Raw genomic sequence first — 21,239 nt, forward strand, 5'->3', positions numbered from 1 at the left:
GCTGTTTAGCATCAGTCTTAAATGGAAGGGGCAACATTATAACTTCACAACTCACACTTACTGAGAACTAGATACAATGGATCCAACACTGGCACGGGAAGCAGGACAATAACATAGGTCCACGTGCAGACCGGAACTCCTAAAGCAAACCTGAGCTTTTATTTTGGAATGAACTGCTCAAAGCAATGTTGCTGTAGCTAGTGTGTTTGGGTCTAGTTTATTTTGGGCATATATGTTTGTCTGACCCAGTTATGGGGTCCACAGAGCAAGCTGGGGCTAGTGGGCCTCAGCCGTTGGGGTTTAGGGGATGTTTGCCTTTGATGTTGCTGGGTCCCTTCTATTATGGCTGTTCATACTGTGTCAAGTACAACCCTTTCGGTACCAGACTCTAGGTGGTAGCGATGGCAAGGAGTCACAGGCTTTTCAGGGGGGGGTGATGTGGGAATGTGCAAGCTCCATGCTCCACAACCACCCAACAGTGTAGTAACTGACTGTCAATGCTAGTGGTTGACTTTAGTAAATGAAAAGAACTTTAATCTATATGATTAAAATGTAATACTCCGCAGAACACATAGGTACAAACAAGCCACTGATAATTGGGCTTCTGCGCCTTGCTTTATGCCCCACCTTGCCGCCTCCCATGGGTGTCCTCCCTTTGCTAATTAATTCCGGCAGGTCTCCCTTTAGATTTAGAGAATCTCTTGGGAATTTATCAAGGCTCAGGTGCAGACTCTGTTTCAGTTCAATACATAGCGCTCAGTCAATAAGCAAGGTCCTCTCTCAGAACCATCTCACCACTGTGCAGCAGCGGAGTATTATTGGAGCAGCCAACAGGGACCATCAGCATGTTACTCTCCCAACTCCCACTTTTGAGGAAAGACGTGCCAGCCGGAGGGACTGTCCATGGTCCCGAGGAGGGTAGCAGTGAAAGAACAGCAGACATCCTTGCAGATGGGCTTTGACTCTGTGCGAGAGGGGTTCTCCAGCAGGTAGTGAACCTTATTCTGTGTCTGGGGTGAAATGCAGCAGATGAGCTGCCAAAAATCAGGGGTCACAGAAGGACAGAAACAGCTGTAGCGAGATCTTTGGTTGCAGAGTCAGGGTTCAACTTGGCAACAGTTTTTGGTCACAGCAGCAAAATACACCTCTGGCAAAGCTCTTGATGATGGCAGCACAATCCACCCCAGGCGCAATTCTTGGTTGCAGTGGCATGGTCCGTCTCGGGCACAGTTCTTGTCTACCATGGCAATGACTGATGTCTGTGATTGCTGCATTGAGTCTGCACCCATGGTCCTCAGGACACGCAGATCACTCTGTAAACTCTTTTTCTGACGGACCCACAGACACTGAGGACAAACTGCTTCTTGCGCTTCCTGGACAGTCACACCTCCTGTAGGTTTGGCAGGTTTCTTCCCTCTCTCAGCAGTCAGGTTCTCTTCTAGATACTTCAGGTCAGAGAAACATCTCCTAGCAAAACAAGACATCAGGTGATGTCCCCTCACCTCTCTGAAGATGGATGTCAGGCAGAAACCAGCTCTAGGTGCACAGAATTCCTTTGAGTACTCGTTGGAGCACTGCTTTCCTTGGCCAAAGAGAACTTAGAACTGGAACAACAAGTAGGCCAGTGGCTCACACTTTTATACAGTCAAAATAAAAAGGGAATCTGAATTTTCTGTCTGAAACCTTCAGAACCGGTTTGTTTTACTTCTTTCATCAAGTGTCCTCTTCAGACTACTCTCCATACAAAACATTTGTGTAGAGTGATTCTCCTAGCAATAGTGCAGCCTCCACCTCGAATACCAACAGAGGCACAAAGATGTGTTAATGAATGAGACAACCGATAACAATAAAAGACTCTTGGAGTCCCAATGGAATCAGACATTTCTGCATAAGGAAACCTCATCTACTCTATTGTGGCATGCTTCAATATAGGTAACCATACCCCATCCTGCTAAGGTAGTACTGCTAATATGTACTCAAACTACTCTTTGAGGGAGTTCTTAAAGAGATGAACCAAATTAAAGTTATTTCAAATGAGGGTAGTCCAGGTAAGGTTAAAGAAGAGAGCGATGTCTAGTGAGTACTATCACTCATATTGTCACACCTGCCAACATGTTTCAGCCTATAGTATTGCCTGTATCGTTCAGAGGCCTCTATCAGGGCTAGGATGGATCCCTACCTAGCTAATACATGTGCTCATTCATACAGGGCATGATTTAGGGAAATATGTTGATATCTCACGAGTTCGAATAGGATGCAACCTGAATTGTGTTGTATCGTAATTGCATTTATATAGTGCTTACTACCCCTGACGAGGCGTCAAAGCACTTTTTCAGGAAGTAGCATGCTACTCCAGGACCCATAGAGGATTAGTGTTGAATTAGAAGAGTGAAATATGCAAGTCATTTTAAGTGGTGGATAGGTTAGTCAGTTATTTGGATTCGGAAGGAGCAGAAGGATAGAAGAGGGAAAAAGGTTTGAATTTATATAGCACTTGTTACCCTGATGGGGTGTGGAAGCGCTTTTTTTTGTCGAGTAGCACGCTACTCCAGAAACTCATAAAGGATTAGTGGTGAATTAGTATGGTGAAATATGAAAGTAATTTGAGTGGTGGATATAAGTCAGTTATTTGGAGCGAGGATAGCGGAGGGATAGAAGGGAACAAAGGTTTGCATTAAAATAGCACCTGTTACCTCTGATGGGTGTTGAAGCGCTTTTCTGGTGAGTAGCACGCTTCTCCAGAACCCATAAAGGATTAGTACAGTGAAATATGAAGTCATTTGAGTGGTGGATATGTTATTCAGTTATTTGGATAGAGAAAGGTAGGCGGCGGGATAGAAGAGGGAAAGAGGTTTGTATTTATATAGCGCTTGCTGTCCCTGATGGAGTTTTGAAGTGCTTTTTTGGCGAGTAGCACCCTACTCTGGAACCCATAGGGCACAGCTTTCCAAACTATGTGACGCAACACATTCCTGCGTTGCGCCACATATGTAGGTGTGTCGCATCGGCAGAGTCGAGCTGCAGGGGCTCTTAGAAGTGGCGAAGCAACAACAAAACCCTATTAACATGCAAAGTCTTTGAAGTGCTCGGGTGCGGATCCAAATGCCCCGGTTTTAGCATTCTGTTTAGATCCCCCACGAGCCTCCCAGCAACAGGCAGAGTGGCGCTGCAGTGGCTCTAATATGAATAACAACAAAACCCTATTAGCACTTTAAATGGTATTTTAAAGACCTGTGAAGTGCTTGGGTGCGGCTGTGTGTGTGCCCCCGGAAAACGTGCCACAATTCAATATAATGCTCTATAAGGACTATATTCATCCATTCCGTCTACATAGTACTAGAGTGGATAATGTAATAGTCCTTTTTAAATGTATACAAACCAATGCAAAAAGACCACTAGCAACAGTAGGTGAGACCCAAGATCCAGGTAATGGACTACCATCAAAATCCTTGTTAGTGATCTAATTTTATCATCTGGCCATCCACAGTACAGGACTGGAGCGTCTCTAGATCATTTGAGACTAATACCAGTGCCGTCTGGTAGGACTGGGGTCAGACCCACAATCACATGTCGACCATGCGTGGGATCACTAAATGGAAAAAGTGCAGTGCAAAAAATGTGAAAGTGTAAGAAAGGGATTTAAAAAGAATAGAGGAATTACAATAAGAAAGCTTTAATGTCTGCAAGCCTCTTTCTATTAAAAACCAGAACAGTGCAACATCCCAGTATAAACAAATGACTGTTAAGGGGCCAATATGTTTCTGCCTAAACGGGGTTACACTCCCTAGGCTTTCATCAGGGCCTCTGTTCTTATATATTATTGCTACTGCAAGTGAAAATGTGCTGTTAATTCAAAATAACAAAACAGTGACACATAAAGGATATAAATTCTTTTAGTCCTCCATGTCAGCTGGTGTATCAATCACCTAATATACAAATTGCATAGTGGTATGACTACATTGGAAATGTAACTCTATATATTAATATGAAAGGACTCCAAGAGTTCCTTACTCACCCTTCTTGATAGGGGAAGGCACTTCACCTCACCTGGACCAAGCTCAGAGTAAGGGAGGCCACGCTCTAAGAATAAGAAAGAAAAAGGGGGAACCAGAAATCAGTTCTAAAAAGAAGACTATGCTTATTCTATCTTGAAAGGGTCCCCTACGGATGTCTTAACTAAGAGGTATAAGTCTTTGCAACCTCTAACCCTCCCAGCTCACCCTAAAGCAAATGGGCCATATACTTAGACAATGCTATAGAAGTACAGTGTCCCTAAATGCCAGTACTTCCTGATCAAGTGAATAGGTCAGCATGAGCATGCAAACTGACTCACCTCTCCGTCGTTGCCCCAAACTACATCTGAGGTTTGGGGGAGGCAACGCCTTGATGGAGTGTCTGAGTATTTGTAGAGAGAAAGGTTGCCAATTATCCTATGGGCACGCGTTGCTTTCTTTTGTCATGAGGAGGGGCTCGATCTGTATCAGCCAATCGGAATGGTGAAGAGGGTATGCTTCGCGTCTTCTCTAGCGAGGCCCGATTCATGTGGACAATGATCCATATTGTGTGTTTCTTTACTACTTGCCTAGCGTTTTTTTCAAAATCAAAGTAACAATGTGCTGCGAGATCGCAATCGGGAAAGGAAGAGGAGAATCCCTCCTCCTTCCGTGTGTGTACACAATGCGTCTTCTCGTGAGGGTTCACTGTTCGCGCGAGACCGCGTCTGAACTACAGCAGGAGTTGGGAAAAGTAGTTCTAGTGTATTGAAAGTCTCGGCATGCACGGGAAGCGCTCGCACAGATAACTATCGCGCTCATTATTGAATTCAGTCCTACATATCGAACTACCTTGGCAATAGGAGTTTATGTAATAGGCTACCGCTCTAAAACGTATGTGTATTAAGAAGTGAATTAATGCCTATTTGTAGACTGATTTCTATTACACAGCATCAACATGAAAATTAGTTTTGAACATTTCTATATTCATTTAGTTATATGATCATCAATGAGGTAAATATTTCTACAGTGGGGCACGGCTTGATTTTAAATGAACGCCATCAGTAGTTAGAAAATTTGGTGCCTCATTGCATTTCATTAGGAGTCAGAAAAAAGAAGAAGAGATGTCACTCGGACCCATAAGATGTTTAGAACACTATAATGATAGTCAATGGTGTACATATCGCATAGTAGAGTACAAGCAAGTAGGAGCAATCTGAGGAGAGGCAGCTTCAATTGCTTAAATCTATGACGATGTTAGTGCGGCAACCCTTATTGAAAATATGAGACAGAAAGGGGGATACATCAATCAATCAATCAAAGACATTTATAAAGCGCACTACTTACCCGTAGGGTCTCAAGGCGCTTGGGGGGGGGGGGGGCGTTACTGCTCGAACAGCCAGGTCTTGAGCTTCTTCCTGAAGGAGAGGTGGTCTTGGGTCAAGCGCAGGTCGGTCGGGAGGGAGTTCCAGGTCTTGGCGGCCAGGTAGGAGAAGGACCTTCCTCCTGTTGTCGCTCTTCGGATGCGGGGGACGGCGGCGAGGGCGTGGTTGGCTGAACGGAGGTGGCGTTTGGGAGCGTAGAAGTTGACTCGGTTGTTGAGGTAGCTCGGGCCTTGATCGTGTAGGGCTTTGTGTGCGTGGGTGAGGAGACGGAAGGTGATTCTTTTGTTGACGGGGAGCCAGTGCAGGTCTCTCAGATGTCCGGAGATGTGGCTGGTTCGTGGGATGTCGAGGATGAGTCTGGCTGAGGCGTTCTAGATCCGCTGGAGTCTCTTCTGGAGCTTGGCGGTGGTACCGGCGTAGAGGGCGTTGCTGTAGTCCAGTCGGCTGGTGACGAGGGCCTGGGTGACGGTCTTCCTGGTCTCGGTGGGGATCCAAGAGAAGATCTTCCGTAGCATGCGTTGGATGTTGAAGCAAGATGAGGAGATGGCGTTGACTTGCCTGGTCATGGAGAGGGAGGAGTCCAGGATGAAACCCAGGTTCCGTGCGTGGTCCGTCGGTTTGGGTGCGGTGCCCAGGGCGGGGGGCCACCAGGAGTCGTCCCAGGCGGAGGGCGAGGAGCCCAGGATGAGGACCTCCGTCTTGTCTGAGTTCAGTTTCAGGCGGCTGGTTGTCATCCACTCGGCTACATCTTTCATCCCTTTGTGCAGATTGGCTCTGGCGGCGGCGGGGTCGTTGGTCAGGGAAAGGATCAGCTGGGTGTCGTCGGCGTAGGAGATTATATTGAGGTTGTGTTGGCGTGCGATGGCCGCGAGGGGGCTCATGTAGACGTTGAAGAGGGTGGGGCTCAGCGAGGATCCTTGAGGGACGCCGCAGATGACTTCGGTGGCCTCTGACTTGAACGGTGGTAGGCGGACTCTCTGTGTTCTTCCGTCGAGGAAGGAGATGATCCATTCCAGTGCCTTCTCCTGGATTCCGACGTTGCCGAGGCGCTGCACTAGGGTGGGGTGGCAGACAGTATCGAAGGCCGCGGAGAGGTCTAGGAGGATGAGGGCCGCTGTTTCTCCGTTGTCCATCAGGGCTCGGATGTCGTCGGTGGCGGCGATGAGGGCGGTCTCGGTGCTGTGGTTGGCTCGAAACCCAGACTGTGAGGGGTCGAGGGATCCGTTCGTCTCGAGGAAGGCGGCAAGCTGTCTGTTGACGGTCTTCTCGATGACTTTGGCTGGAAACGGGAGGAGCGAGATGGGGCGGTAATTCTTGAGTTCGGTGGGGTCCGCTGTGGCTTTCTTGAGTAGAGCGCTGAGTTCGGCGTGCTTCCAGCTCTCAGGGAAGGTGGCGGTGTCGAAGGAGGTGTTGATGATGTCCCGCAGGTGGGGTGCGATGACAGCGTCCGCCTTGTTGAAGACGTGGTGGGGGCAGGGGTCGGTCGGGGATCCGGAGTGGACGGAGTTCATCATGCGGACGGTGTCTTTGGTGTTGACCGGAGTCCAGGCGCGGAGGGTGGTGGTGGGCGGCGTTGCTGTGGTCGTGGCGTGCGTCGGTTGAATGCTGAAGCTGTTGTGTATGTCCGCGATCTTGTTGTGGAAGTAGGAGGCGAGGGAGTTGCAGAGGTCTTGCGAAGGGGTGATGTCGTTGCTTCCTGCGTTTGGGTTGGACAGCTCTTTCACGATGTTGAAGAGTTCCTTGCAGTTGTGTGCGTTGTTGTCCAGCCGGTCCTTGAATGCAGTTTTCTTGGCGGTGCGGATCAGTTGGTGGTGCTTCCGGGTGGCGAGCTTGAGGGAGGCCATGTTGTCCGGTGTTGGTTCCCTTCTCCAGGCTTTCTCGAGGGCTCGGCAGTTCTTCTTGGAGCTCTTGAGTTCGTCGGTGAACCATGGGGCCTTCTTGCTGCCGGGTCTGCTGGGCGGGGTCCTCAGGGGGGCGAGTTCGTCCGCGCAGTTGCTGATCCACTTTGCGAGGTTGTCGGCGGCCTGGCTGGGGTTCGTTGAGCTGGCCGGAGGGTGCTGGCTCAGGGAGGCGGCGAGCTGGTCCGCCGTGATCTTGTTCCAGCTTCTTCGAGCGGCCTGTTGCTGGTGGTGGTGGACCGTCGTTCTATCGAAGGTGAAGTGGACACAGCTGTGGTCCGTCCAGTGGAGTTCTGTGGCGTGGCTGAAGGTGATGTCTTTGCTGGATGAGAAGACGGCGTCGAGTGTGTGTCCTGCGAGGTAGGTGGGGGTGCCCACCCAATTAGTATATGATATTTTAGCACTTCTCATAGTGCAGTCCATCATGAGTGCTGGTGTAGCCTTGGTCTAGATTCTCTGGAGTGTTGGATCATAACGTGGTCCACGGAATGTCATCGTTTAGACCTCGGGAATCTGAGGATAGTTTAAAAATCCATTTTTGTTCTTTCACAAATAGATATCTCGATCTGTCTCCCACATGTGAAGGTATGAAAGGCTTTTCCAGGATTATCCAGGAGAAGTCAGTCTCATTGTGATTGTGTTCAATGAAATGTTTTGTGAGTTTCGAGACACTTTTCTTACAGCGAAAAGCACTTTTATGCTCTAGCATCCTAGTGCGTACTTTCCTTGTGGTCATCCCTACATACTGTTCATGACAGGGACATGTTATCAGATAAATTACATGCGAGGTGTTACAATTTGTGAAGTTTTTCAAGATCCAAGGACGGTCAGTGCCTATATCAATTTGGGTCGCTTTTGTAGTTTGTGGACAAACTGTGCAGTTACCACAAGGGTGGTGGCCAGTAACTGCTGCAGTGTCCCAAAGGGTACCGAGAGGCCTTTTGGGTCCTTCTCTAGGTCGTGTGTGTATCAGCCGATCTCGCAGATTGGTAGATATTTTGAAGGAAAATAGAGGAGGTTCTATTTTTTCTTTGCCAAAGTTTAAGATTTTCCAATTATGTCTTACTATGCGTTGTAGCTGGTTGGATTTGGCATTGTAAGTTGTCACTAGTGTAAGTCGGTCTAAAGGTGGTTTAACCACACCGACTTCTAGCAGTGCCTCCCGGTGATTGTTAGCTGCCCGTTTCCAAGAGCGGGCAATCAGCTTCTTTGGGTAATGCCGTGCCTGTAATTGTTTGGATAGACCCTTGGCATGTTTCTGAAAGGTAGTGGATGTGGAGCAATTCCGACGTACCCGTAGAAATTGACCATAGGGCAAATTGTCCCTTAATGACTTCAGATGTTGACTTTCATATAAAAGCAGGGAGTTTCTGGCTAAGGGTTTCTTGTAGAGCTCAGTCTCGAGGCCAGTAGTGATGACAAAAATAGACAAATCAAGAAAAGAGATTCTTTTTTCGTTGCTTTCCACTGTGAACTTCAGAAAGCGATTCTGAGTATTCAGCCACTGGTGGAATGCCATAATAGATTGGTGGTCACCTCACCAAATGACGAGGATATCATCTATGTAGCGTTTCCACCAGTGGATGTGTGCCCTGAAAGGATTGTTAGGGGTCAGGACACACTCTTGCTCAAAAGCATGGACTTATAGGTTCGCCAGGCTGGGAGCAAAAATGCTCCCCATGCTGGTGCCTGAGATCTGTAGGTATATGGTGTTCTCAAAATTGAAGAAATTCTCTTTCATAGCCATCTTTGCTAGGGACATAATGAAAGGCACAGGTGTCATTGACTCCAAATTGGTTTCTTCCAGAATCCGCATGACGGTGTCAAGAGTCTCATCCTGCGGAATGGAGGTGTAGAGAGACTCTACATCTAACTAAACCAGGAAATCAGTCTCTGCATTGAATACGATGTCTGGGATGGCTCGTAGAACATCCTTGGTGTCCTTGAGATAAGTGGGCATTGTCTGCACCAAGGGTCTCAAAAAGAAATCCACAAATGCCGATAGGGGCTTAAGAAGAGACCCCTGACCTGATATTATTGGCCGCCCTGGTGGTGGTCTTTGTGTCTTATGGACTTTCGGCAAAGTGTAGAAGTAGGGCATTGTTGGGTTGTCTGTTTGCAAAAACTGTCCTTCATGTGTGGTAATCCAGCCTTCATTAAGAGCTTCTTCAACTAAGATCTTAATCTCATGCTTGAGTCTCTCTGTGGGATCTATTGCAAGTGGAGCATATGAATTCCTGTCGCTAAGTTGACAGAGGCATTCAGTGCGGTACACCGAAGTGTCTTGTACCACTATCAAGCCCCCTTTGTCTGCTGGCTTGATAGTAATTAGGGGGTCTTTTGTCAAAGATTGTAGTGCTCTCTCTTCACCACACATGAAGGACAGTTTTTGCAAACAGACAACCCAACAAAGACCAGGTCAGGGGTCTCTTCTTGAGCTCCAGCTCCAGCTCCAAGTGACCTCGTGTCTGCACCGCTGCTGACCGCATCGACTTCGTGCCCTCTCGACGCCGTGAGCGCTGCTCACTCTTGCAACTTCATCATCGACATCGACGACGACGCCGTATCCTGCTTCGCCTCATGAGCGCTGCTCCTGCCTGACATCTGTCGACGCCGCTGCAGGTCGCCCCGACTCCGAGGCCGGATCGACGCCGAAGAGGCGACGCCAGACATCTCGACGCCGCTGATCATCGTGTGCTTCGCTTTTCCAAGGTACTGTGTGATGGGGGTCTGTGCGACTCCGGGCTCGACGTAGCGCTCCTCGCGGTCGACGCCAAACCCTTTGGATTAACTTTGCCTCGACTTCGTGTGACTCCCGTGTGGGTTACATTGTTGCCAAGAACTGTGTTTTACCGAAGAAGAGTTGCTTTTGACACTAAAGACTTTGTGCTAAGAAGAAACTACACTTGAACTATTATTTTTCCTTCCAAGAGTATTTATTAAGACTGTGGTATATTTTTGTCGTTATTTGGTCTTGTGCTAAGCCTTATATAAAAATACTTATTTTTATAATACTACTGTGTCGTGTCCATTTGTAGTGTATTCACTTTATTACTGTATGTGGTCATAAATGCTTAACACACAGCCTCTGAGATAATCCTGTCTGTTCTGCCAAGCTACCAAGGGGGTGAGCAGGGGTTATCAAAGGGTGTGATCCCCTTGCACTGACTAGAAAAGGTGTGTCCCTATTTGTCAGAAGTGCATACCTCTGCCAACTAGAGACGGCCGGTTCTAACACTCAGATGTGAGTCCCTTGCTCACTGCACCATCAGGATTCAAGCAAGCTGGGCCGAAGACGGCTGTAATGCCAGAAACCGGTCTCCGGAAGCTTGTTTCCTTTCCAGTAAAAGAATTGGCTTGGTAGTTTGGTCTGCCCTGTTCCCATGATGCACTGGGCCAGGGACAGACTAATTTGCATGTAGCCAGGTTCTGAGCTGGGATGGTGCAGTGAGCTAAAAAACGGTGATGGATCAAGCCCTGATCTGTTCACTGGGTAGTAGTATTCTGCTTAATTCAGATGCTCTGTCCATCACCACCCCCTTTTCTGAATCGTTTTGTCCACCACAAGCGTGGAAGGGTTTGCTCAGATGTGAGTCCCTTGCTCACTGCACCTTCAGGATTCAAGCAAGCTGGGCCGAAGACGGCTGTAATGCCAGAAACCGGTCCCCGAAAGCTTGTTTCCTTTCCAGTAAAAGAATTGGCTTGGTAGTTTGGTCTGCCCTGTTCCAATGATGCACTGGGCCAGGGAAAGACTAATTTGCATGTAGCCAGGTTCTGAGCTGGGATGGTGCAGTGAGCTAAAAAACGGTGATGGATCAAGCCCTGATCTATTGACTGGGTAGTAGTATTCTGCTTAATTCAGATGCTCTGTCCATCACCACCCCTTTTTCTGAATTGTGTTTACAGAAAAGCACCGTAAAACACCAGCGCAAATTAGGCACTTGATATGGGACAGAGAAAAGAGAGGCAGCGCCCTGAGGTGCACCTCAAGGGGAAACTGGGTACATAGTCCTGAGGCACCCCAAGGAAAGATGTGAGTGCACAGCGCTGGTGCACCCCCAATGGGAGAGCAGTGAGTAAACAGTGCAGGTGCACCCCAGGGGGAGCTGTGAGTACACAGTGCTGGTACACCTCCGGGGAAGCTGTGAGTACACAGTGTTGGTGCACCCTAAGGGGAGCTGTGAGTACACAGTGCGGGTGCATGCCCAAGGGGAACCGTGAGTACACAGTGTGGGTGCACCCCGGGGAGCTGTGAGTACACAGTGCGGGTGCCTGCCCAGGGGGAGCTGTGAGTACACAGTGTTGGTGCACTCCAAGGAAAGCTGTGAGTACACCGTGCTGGTGTACCCTCAAAGGAAACTGTGAGTACAAAGTGCTGGTGCACCCAAACAAGGAGCTGTGAGTACACAGTGCTGGTGCACTCAAACGAGGAGCTGTGAGTACACCGTGTGGGCGCTTCTCTAGGGTAAGCTGTGAGTACACAGAGTGGGTGCACCCGGGGGAGCTGTGAGTAAAGAGTACACAAAGTTGATGCACCCTCAAAGAAAGCTGTGAGTACACAGGGTGGTGCACCGCCATGGGGAGCTGTGAGTACACAGTGCTGGCGCACCCTCAAAGGAATCTGTAAGTACAGGAAGGTACAGTGCATGGGCACCCTTAAGGGGGGGTAGTGCGTACACAATACATGGGCACCCTTTCGGGGGTAGTGAGTACACAGTTCTGGGGCACCCAAACGAGGAGCTGTGAGTGCACCGTGTGGGTGCACCTCTAGGGTAAGCTGTGAGTACACAGTTCTGGGGCACCTGTAAGGGGGGCTGTGAGTACACAGTTCTGGGGTACTGTGAGAAGTTGGCCTGATATGTAGTGTTTCCAATTCTGGAACCACTGAGTATCAGTCCAAACAAACCCCAAAGATGTCAGGTTGTAAGTCAACCTTGTAGACAAGCTATCCTAATGGTAGCATGGACTAAGCAGCCTTAAAGGCTTAACTTAAGAGGTCGTGTTAAGCGAGCTGTTTTACCACATACAATCCTGTAATCAAATGAAAGGACACCACACAAGTATATATTGTAAAAATATATGTATTTATTTCTAAATTACTCCCCAGTACTCTTTATGAGGAAAGGGGCACAAGCGTTAAATCAAAAGCACTGTTAAACATATAAAGTTGCACAATTATGGATGAGGGCGGGTGGCCACTCAAACCATATACTAAAAAAGTGGTATAAGTAACACTTCTCGAGCAGTGGTTAGGCCTAGGGCCTAGAGATTCGCTGGGAGCAGTCAGGACTAGCAAAGTTGAAGTCGGGAGTAGCCCACAGGAGACGGGTGCAGCACGGAAAGTGCGGCTCGCACCAATGCAATGTCAATGGTGCGTAAAAGTCAGTTAAAGTGAATTAAAAGATACTTCCGCTGAACCTAGGAACACAAAACTTTAGACACAGACCCTAGAGGTGTGTACCAGTGTAAGGACACCGGCGTTGCAAAGTTACCTCACCCACAGGCCGTGGGTGCACAGGGTCGAAGTGGCGTCGGGTTCTGTCACGCAGGTTCTTGGTGCTTGAAGCTGTTGCAGCTGCAGGCGCTGTGAAGCAGAAGTGTCCGGTGCGATCCAAGGGTGGATCGAAGTAGAAAAGTACCTGAAAGCAGAGGGGACAGAGTCTGGGTCACTCAGCAGTGACCAGGGTGGAACCAGGACGGAACCAGGCAATGTCGGGCGCAATCAGGCGGTTGTCGATAGGCTTCTCTCCGCTGTCACGTGGGCTCTGGGGCATCTGCGACGTCCAGGAGCAGGTCACGATCTGTCCCACGTAGGCTCTCGCCGTCAGCACCGTCGGCTTCAAGATTGCAGCAAACAGCACTTGGCAAAAGCAATCCACGCGGAACCGGGAGATTGCTTATCACTCGAACCAGGAGGGTCAGAGTGGGTGCTCCTTTTCACAGGAGCTGGTGCAGATCTGGAGCAACCAGAAAAGCAAGTCGTATTTCAAGTTTCGTCGGCACAGGGGCCACAAGCCAGCTGGCAAGTGACCGGGCCAACGCGTCGAGCGCACACAAGCAGAAGGGCCCCACGCAGCACTCGTCGAGTGTGGAGGGGTGAGCTTTGGTGCAAGTGGAGCTCGGGGCTGGGGCTTCTCAAACCCCGGTGCACAGCTTCGAGGATCACTCGTGGGCTGCACGGTCAGCGTCTCGTGGCCTTTTCAAGATGGCGTGCCCCACGCTTCCGGTCGCCTCCACGGGTCTCAGCTCTGCAGGGACTGTGGATCGGGCAGGTAGAAGGCAGGCAAGCTTGATCTCGTTGATCTCTGTCGCTCGAGTTCCGGCGGGAACTGCAACAAAGCAAGGGTCGAGGGCTGGATGGTGCCTGTTTGCACAGGGTGGTCACTCCTTGACCACAAGGGAGATTCTTCAGTCTTCTTACGTCGTGTAGAAAGTCGAAGGGTCCAGATTTCGTTTCTTATGTTTCTTCAGGATGATCTGAGTTGCATTGGCACTGCTCCCCCTCTTATTCGAATCTGGGGGGTTGCACATCCTGCTAGGTCCCCTCCTATGGGTGGGACCCAGGAAGGGGGTGGTTACACCCCTTTCCTTTGATCCAGGCCGCGCTGGGACAGGGGCTGGGAGGCCCCAGAACCGGTTTGGCCGGATTATGCAAGGGGCAGCCTTGTGCTCCCCAGGCAGTGTCTGGTTTCTTTGAAACCTCCCTACTACAATCCACTATCTCCTGTCTGGGGTGGTTTGACACCGCCCTGCGACAGGAAACCCTTTGTCCAGGCCACCATATGCTGAGTTTCGGTCAGCAGCAGGAGGCCAGACCCGTGTCTGTGGCAGGGGCATCCATTTTGTGGATCTGAGGCTCATTTTAAATCAACCGCGTTTCAGTAAAGTAACATGTCTTCTCCCTCTAGAAGGGTGGAATGCTACCCCCGTCGCCAGAACTGGCGAGGGGGTAGTATTCCAATTCGTATGACACCTTACACGACATGTTTTGATAAAGCCAAACCAAAGTTGCTATATAACCGCGAGGATTATAAGGCGCTTAAGAGTATATGGTATGGCATTATCCCGGATCAGCTTAGGGAGTTGTTCCCGACAGCTGCAGACAGGCTCAGCTCATGCCAGAGCTCCATCTCACATAAAACCACGCACTCTGCCTCCAGGATTGATGAGGCCTTCCATAGGAGTGGCTCACAGGCTATATATGTGTCCAGATATAGGTTTAGATATAGGTATACTATATCTAAGCAAGGGGTGATTACACCCACTTGCCCCAGCTGAGTGATCAGCCAGTTGTGTCAATTTAAGAACCAGCCAGGGGTGGCAAAAGCTATGCTTCAGCCCCTGGTAGGCCTTGGTGGCACCTATGCCCTGAGCACCTATAGTGCATGGTACAGGGGCTGACAAGGAGTCCATTTCCAATTGTGGTATGTACCTATAGCACATGTATTATAAATTTAGAGAGAGAACAGCAGGCTGGGGGTCTGATTAGCAGGCCCACAGCCTCAGTAAGTCGAAAACCAGTGAAGCAAAAAGCAAAAATTGGGGTGACCATAGGATAGCAGACCCTACTCTCCTACATAACCCCCCCCCCCCCAAACGCAGGGACATTAAACTTAACCTTGACCAGATAAGTCTTCATGTTCTAAGTGGAAGTACCTGGAGAGACCATCTGCATTACCATGGTCAGTCCCTGGGCGGTGCTCCACTGTAAAGTCCATCCCCTGTAGGGAAATGGACCACCTGAGCAGTTTGGGATTTTCACCCTTCATCTGATTTAGCCACAAGAGGGGCTTATGGTCTGTCTGAATTAGGAAGTGAGTACCAAACAAGTATGGCCTCAACTTCTTCAGGGCCCAAACCACAGCAAAGGCCTCCCTCTCAATAGCTGACCAACGTTTCTCCCTGGGGGTCAGCCTTCTGCTAATAAAAGCAATGGGCTGGTCTTGACCATCTTGATTAAGTTGTGAAAGCACAGCTCCCACCCCCAACTCAGAAGCATCTGTCTGTACAATGAACTGTTTGGAGTAGTCAGGACTCTTCAGGATAGGTGCAGAGCACATGGCCTTCTTCAGGTCATCAAATGCCTTTTGACAGCTAACTGTCCACTGAACCTTTTTGGGCATCTTCTTGGATGTCAAGTCATTCAATGGTGTCACAATGGACCCATAGTTCTTTACAAATTTTCTGTAATACCCAGTCAGGCCCAAGAAGGCTCTGACTTGTGTCTGGGTAGTTGGAGGAGCCCAGTCCTGTATGGTCTGGATCTTGCTCTCCAGTGGTTGAACTTGACCCCCACCTACTAGGTGGCCCAAGTACACAACCTTGCTCTGCCCTATCTGGCACTTAGTAGCCTTGATAGTCAGGCCTGCCTTTTGCAGGGCCTCCAGAACCTTCTTCAGGTGGATCAGGTGATCCTCCCAGGTGGAGCTAAAGACAGCAATATCATCTAGATATGCTGCACAAAAGTCATCCAACCCAGCAAGGACTTGATTCACCAACCTTTGGAAGGTGGCAGGTGCATTCTTCAAACCAAAGGGCATTACCACAAATTGATAATGTCCACTAGGGGTCGAAAATGCTGTTTTGGCTTTTGACTCTTCAGCTAGTCTGATTTGCCAGTAGCCAGCTGTCAAATCAAATGTGCTCAGAAACTTGGCAGAAGCCAATTTATCAATGAGCTCATCTGCTCTCGGAATGGGATGAGCATCTGTCCTAGTGACAGCATTGAGACCTCTGTAGTCCACACAAAACCTCATTTCTCTCTTCCCATCTTTGGTATGAGGTTTTGGCACAAGGACCACTGGGCTAGCCCATGGGCTCTCTGATGGCTCAATCACTCCAAGCTCCAACATCTTTTGCACCTCAGCCTTTATACAATCCCTGACATGGTCAGGTTGCCTGTAGATCTTATTCTTCACAGGCAGACTGTCACCAGTGTCCACCTCATGGGTGCACCAGTTAGTCTGGCTGGGTGTGAGAGAAAACATATGTCTGTGGGCCTGCAACACCTGTCTGCAGTCCACCTGTTGCTGCTCAGTGAGGCTGCCTGCCAAGGCTACTCCATCAACTGAACCATCATCAGGGTTCTGGGAAAGCAGGTCTGGGAGAGGGTCACTCTCTTCCTCCTGTTCCCCATCTGTGGCCATGAGGAGACTCATGTCCTCCCTGTCAACAAATGCTTTCAATCTGTTTACATGGAGCACCCTGTGGGGGCTCCTAGGGGTGCCAAAGTCAACCATGTAGGTGACTTCTCCCTTCTTTTCAATGATAGGGTAGGGTCCAGTCCATTTGTCCTGGAGAGCTGCTGGCCCCACTGGGTCCAACACCCACACCTTCTGTCCTGGCTGGAACTCAACCATAACAGCCTTTTGGTCATGCCAAGCTTTCTGTAATTCTTGGCTTGCCTCAAGGTTTTTGGATGCTCTCTCCATGTATTCAGCCATCCTGGAGCGGAGACCAAGTACATAGTCCACAATGTCTAGTTTAGGCTTTTTGAGAGGTAACTCCCATCCTTCCTTCACCAAACTCAATGGACCCCTTACAGGGTGGCCAAACAAAAGTTCAAAAGGGCTGTAGCCAACCCCCTTCTGTGGGACCTCTCTGTAAGCAAAGAGCAAGCAGGGTAAAAGGATGTCCCATTTCCGCCTAAGCTTCTCTGGTAAACCTTTTATCATTCCCTTTAGGGTCTTGTTGAACCTTTCCACAAGCCCATTGCACTGTGGATGATAGGGTGTGGTAAACTTATAGTTTACTCCACACTCTTTCCACATTGCTTTTAAGTATCCAGACATAAAGTTAGTACCTCTGTCTGAAAGAACCTCCTTTGGAAAGCCCACTCTTGAGAAAACTGCAATGAGGGCTTTTGCCACCACAGGAGCTGTGGTGGTCCTCAGGGGAATTGCCTCTGGGTACCTGGTGGCATGATCCACTACCACCAGTATAAATCTGTGCCCAGATGCTGTTTGAGGATCCATGGGACCCACAATGTCTATTCCAACTCTTTCAAAGGGTACCCCCACCACAGGTAGTGGTATCAGGGGGGCCTTTGTTGTGCCACCTGACTTACCACTGGCTTGGCAAGTGACACAGGAGCGACAAAACTCCTTGACATTTTCTGACATGTGAGGCCAGTGAAAGTGTGGAACAAGCCTGTCCCAAGTCTTATTCTGGCCTAAGTGTCCTGCAAGGGGAATATCATGGGCCAAGGTAAGAAGGAAGCCCCTAAACTTCAAAGGTATAACCAACCTCCTGGTTGTGCCAGGCTTGGGGTCTCTAGCCTCTGAATAAAGGAGTCCTTCATCCCAATACACCTTATGGGTACCTTGAGCATTCCCTGCAGCCTCAGCAGCAGCTTGCTGTCTGAGGGGTTCAAGTGAAGGGCAATCTAATTGGGCCTGCCCCAGGTCTGCCCTTGAGGGTCCCCCTGTCCCCAGAAACTCAACCTGTTCAGGTTCAAGCTCATCTGAGACAGTCTCCTCTTGGACTGCAGAATCAGTTTCCTGTGAAACTTGATCCTCAACCTGGGGCAAGTGGGAAGGCACAGCCTTAACCCTCTTGCTCCTCCTCTTGGGTTGTGGTTGGTCTATTGTTTCAAGATCCACCACTGGTTCAGGAAGGCACTTCTTAGCCTGAGACCTTGTCACTGCAAGGACATGAGCTGAAATCCCTAGCATTTCTGCATGAGTCCTGTACTCCACTTCTGACCAAACTGAGCTTTCAAGATCATTGCCTAACAGACAGTCTACTGGGAGGTCTGCACTCACAACAACTTTCTTTAGGCCATCTACCCCTCCCCAGGAGAAGTTCACAACAGCCACACTATGTGAAGTAGTGGAGTTGCTTGCATTGGTCACTAGGTAACTTTCACCTAGTACAATCTGACCAGGGTCCACAAAGCCAGGTGTCACCATAGTGACACTGGCACAAGTGTCCCTGTAGGCCTGAGCCAGTTTCTCATTGATTAAGGGAGTCTGCCTATATTTGCCCAGGTTACTGGGGCTTACTGCAGTGGGCAAAGGTAAGTCCACATCATATAGGAGAACTGCCTGTGTGGGGATTCTGACTAGGCCAGATTCCACCTCAGTACCCAGGGTCAACCCTACTAAACCCTTTGGCTGTGTACCACCACTGCTAACTGTACTAGGGGGTGCAGGTGCTTTAGGAGCTGCAGTGGTGGGGACTGGATTTTTCTTAGTGCATTCACTGCCCCAGTGTGAAACTGATTTGCAGGTATTACACCAAGGTTTCTTTGGGCCATCATTCTTCTTTTTCTTGTTTCCATTTTGGGAACCCCCCTCCTTATTGCTAGTTTGGGGGCCTGAAGACTTCTGGTCCTTTTCTTTATCTTTCTGATTCCCACCCTTCTGGTCTGTTTTCTTCTGGTCACCTTGGTTCTGGTTTTTCTGCTTAATCCTTGTTCTGACCCATTTGTCTGCCTTCTTTCCCAATTCTTGGGGAGAGGTCAAATCAGAGTCAACAAGGTATTGATGCAACAGCTGGTTCTGACAGTTATTAAGGATCTGTTCTCTCATCATAAGATTGTACAATCCTGTATAGTCTGAAACTTTACTTCCCTGCAGCCAACCCTCCAGAGCCTTAGTGGCACAATCTACAAAATCAGTCCAGTCCTGAGTCTGTGCTTTTTGGGTATCTCTGAACAACAACCTGTATTGCTCAGTGGTTAGGCCAAACCCTTCAATAAGAGCACTCTTCAGAACAGAGTAGTTTTTGGCATCCTCAGGTCTAACAGTGAGGAGCCTGTCCCTCCCTTTCTCAGAAAAGGAGTACCATAAAATTGCTGCCCACTGATCCTCAGGGACCTGCTGTACCATGCAGGCCCTCTCAAGAGCAGTCATCCATTTGTGGATATCATCCCCTTCCTTGTAGGGGGGCACAATTTTTGTCAGGTTTCTATTGTCATAGGCCCTGTCTTTTTCTTTAGGAACTTTGCTGCCACCAGTGGCATCTAAGCCACACAATTTTCTTTCTCTTGCTAAAGCAAGTTTAGCTTGAGCCAAGGCTACCTCTTCCCTTTCTATTTGGAGTTGGACAGCCCTCATCCTGGCCCTATGCTCTTTTCTCTGGGAGGGAGTCATCCCTCTTTGAGATTCTCTTGAGGCACTAGAAAGATGAGAGTCCCTTGATTGAGATCTCACCCTCCTATTACCTGGGAGAATTTGGTTATGAGATCTGGGGAGGTGCTGGCCCTCTCCATTCCCATGTAGGTCTAGGTTGGCCTGGTTAAGCCTGGCAACCTGTACCTGGTTTACCCTCTGATCCTGATCTTCAGGCTCTTCTAGGTCTGAATCCTCCTCCTCTTCCTCCTCTTCTTCTTCTTCCTCCTCTGGAGTGGTATCAGTTACAGGGGGGTTTACTCCATCTCCTGACTCTAAGGGAACTTCATTCGCCTTTTCTAAGTCATCCTGTTCTAGAATGGCTATCAGGATAGGACAGGTGGGACTTCTGCCCCTTTTTAACCCTCTTGAGATGCACAAGGCAATCAAGTCTTTTCGGGTTAACTTGTCATAGCTGGAAGCTGCCTTGGTAAGGTCAACTGTCACAGGAGCAGACCCTGAGGCGTTTCCTGTGTCAGACATGACTGCTAGTGAGGTGTAAGTGATGCACTTACCTACACTAAGTGTTTTCCTACTGTACCTTGCTAGTGAGTTGTAGTCAGGGTGTGCTAATCCCTTTAATCTACAACTACTAAGTTCAGTAGAACTTAATATGCTAAGCTTTTGATTTATATGTACCTAGAGGTACTTGATGTGATCTTTCAATTTGATAAAGATTGCAATGGTAAAACAAACAGCAAGCTCAAATCTGCACCGCTGCACACCAATGTGAGAAGTTGGCCTGATATGTAGTGTTTCCAATTCTGGAACCACTGAGTATCAGTCCAAACAAACCCCAAAGATGTCAGGTTGTAAGTCAACCTTGTAGACAAGCTATCCTAATGGTAGCATGGACTAAGCAGCCTTAAAGGCTTAACTTAAGAGGTCGTGTTAAGCGAGCTGTTTTACCACATACAATCCTGTAATCAAATGAAAGGACACCACACAAGTATATATTGTAAAAATATATGTATTTATTTCTAAATTACTCCCCAGTACTCTTTATGAGGAAAGGGGCACAAGCGTTAAATCAAAAGCACTGTTAAACATATAAAGTTGCACAATTATGGATGAGGGCGGGTGGCCACTCAAACCATATACTAAAAAAGTGGTATAAGTAACACTTCTCGAGCAGTGGTTAGGCCTAGGGCCTAGAGATTCGCTGGGAGCAGTCAGGACTAGCAAAGTTGAAGTCGGGAGTAGCCCACAGGAGACGGGTGCAGCACGGAAAGTGCGGCTCGCATCAATGCAATGTCAATGGTGCGTAAAAGTCAGTTAAAGTGAATTAAAAGATACTTCCGCTGAACCTAGGAACACAAAACTTTAGACACAGACCCTAGAGGTGTGTACCAGTGTAAGGACACCAGCGTTGCAAAGTTACCTCACCCACAGGCCGTGGGTGCACAGGGTCGAAGTGGCGTCGGGTTCTGTCACGCAGGTTCTTGGTGCTTGAAGCTGTTGCAGCTGCAGGCGCTGTGAAGCAGAAGTGTCCGGTGCGATCCAAGGGTGGATCGAAGTAGAAAAGTACCTGAAAGCAGAGGGGACAGAGTCTGGGTCACTCAGCAGTGACCAGGGTGGAACCAGGACGGAACCAGGCAATGTCGGGCGCAATCAGGCGGTTGTCGATAGGCTTCTCTCCGCTGTCACGTGGGCTCTGGGGCATCTGCGACGTCCAGGAGCAGGTCACGATCTGTCCCACGTAGGCTCTCGCCGTCAGCACCGTCGGCTTCAAGATTGCAGCAAACAGCACTTGGCAAAAGCAATCCATGCGGAACCGGGAGATTGCTTATCACTCGAACCAGGAGGGTCAGAGTGGGTGCTCCTTTTCACAGGAGCTGGTGCAGATCTGGA

General features: G+C 49.0%; 1 protein-coding gene across 1 annotated transcript; it reads right to left on the reverse strand.

The window, feature by feature from the left end:
• Positions 1-1,097: 1,097 nt before the first annotated feature.
• Positions 1,098-19,871, reverse strand: LOC147689204 (uncharacterized). Its single transcript, XM_086939891.1, has 2 exons — positions 18,940-19,871; positions 1,098-1,467 (listed from the first exon to the last, which is right to left on the reverse strand). Exons 1-2 carry the CDS (start codon positions 19,869-19,871, stop codon positions 1,098-1,100), a joined length of 1,302 nt encoding a protein of 433 aa, XP_086796017.1.
• Between the last annotated feature and the right edge of the window lie 1,368 nt (positions 19,872-21,239).

The sequence above is a fragment of the Lissotriton vulgaris genome, chromosome 10 (assembly GCF_964263255.1).
Source record: "Lissotriton vulgaris chromosome 10, aLisVul1.2, whole genome shotgun sequence".
Classification (NCBI taxonomy): domain Eukaryota; kingdom Metazoa; phylum Chordata; class Amphibia; order Caudata; family Salamandridae; genus Lissotriton; species Lissotriton vulgaris.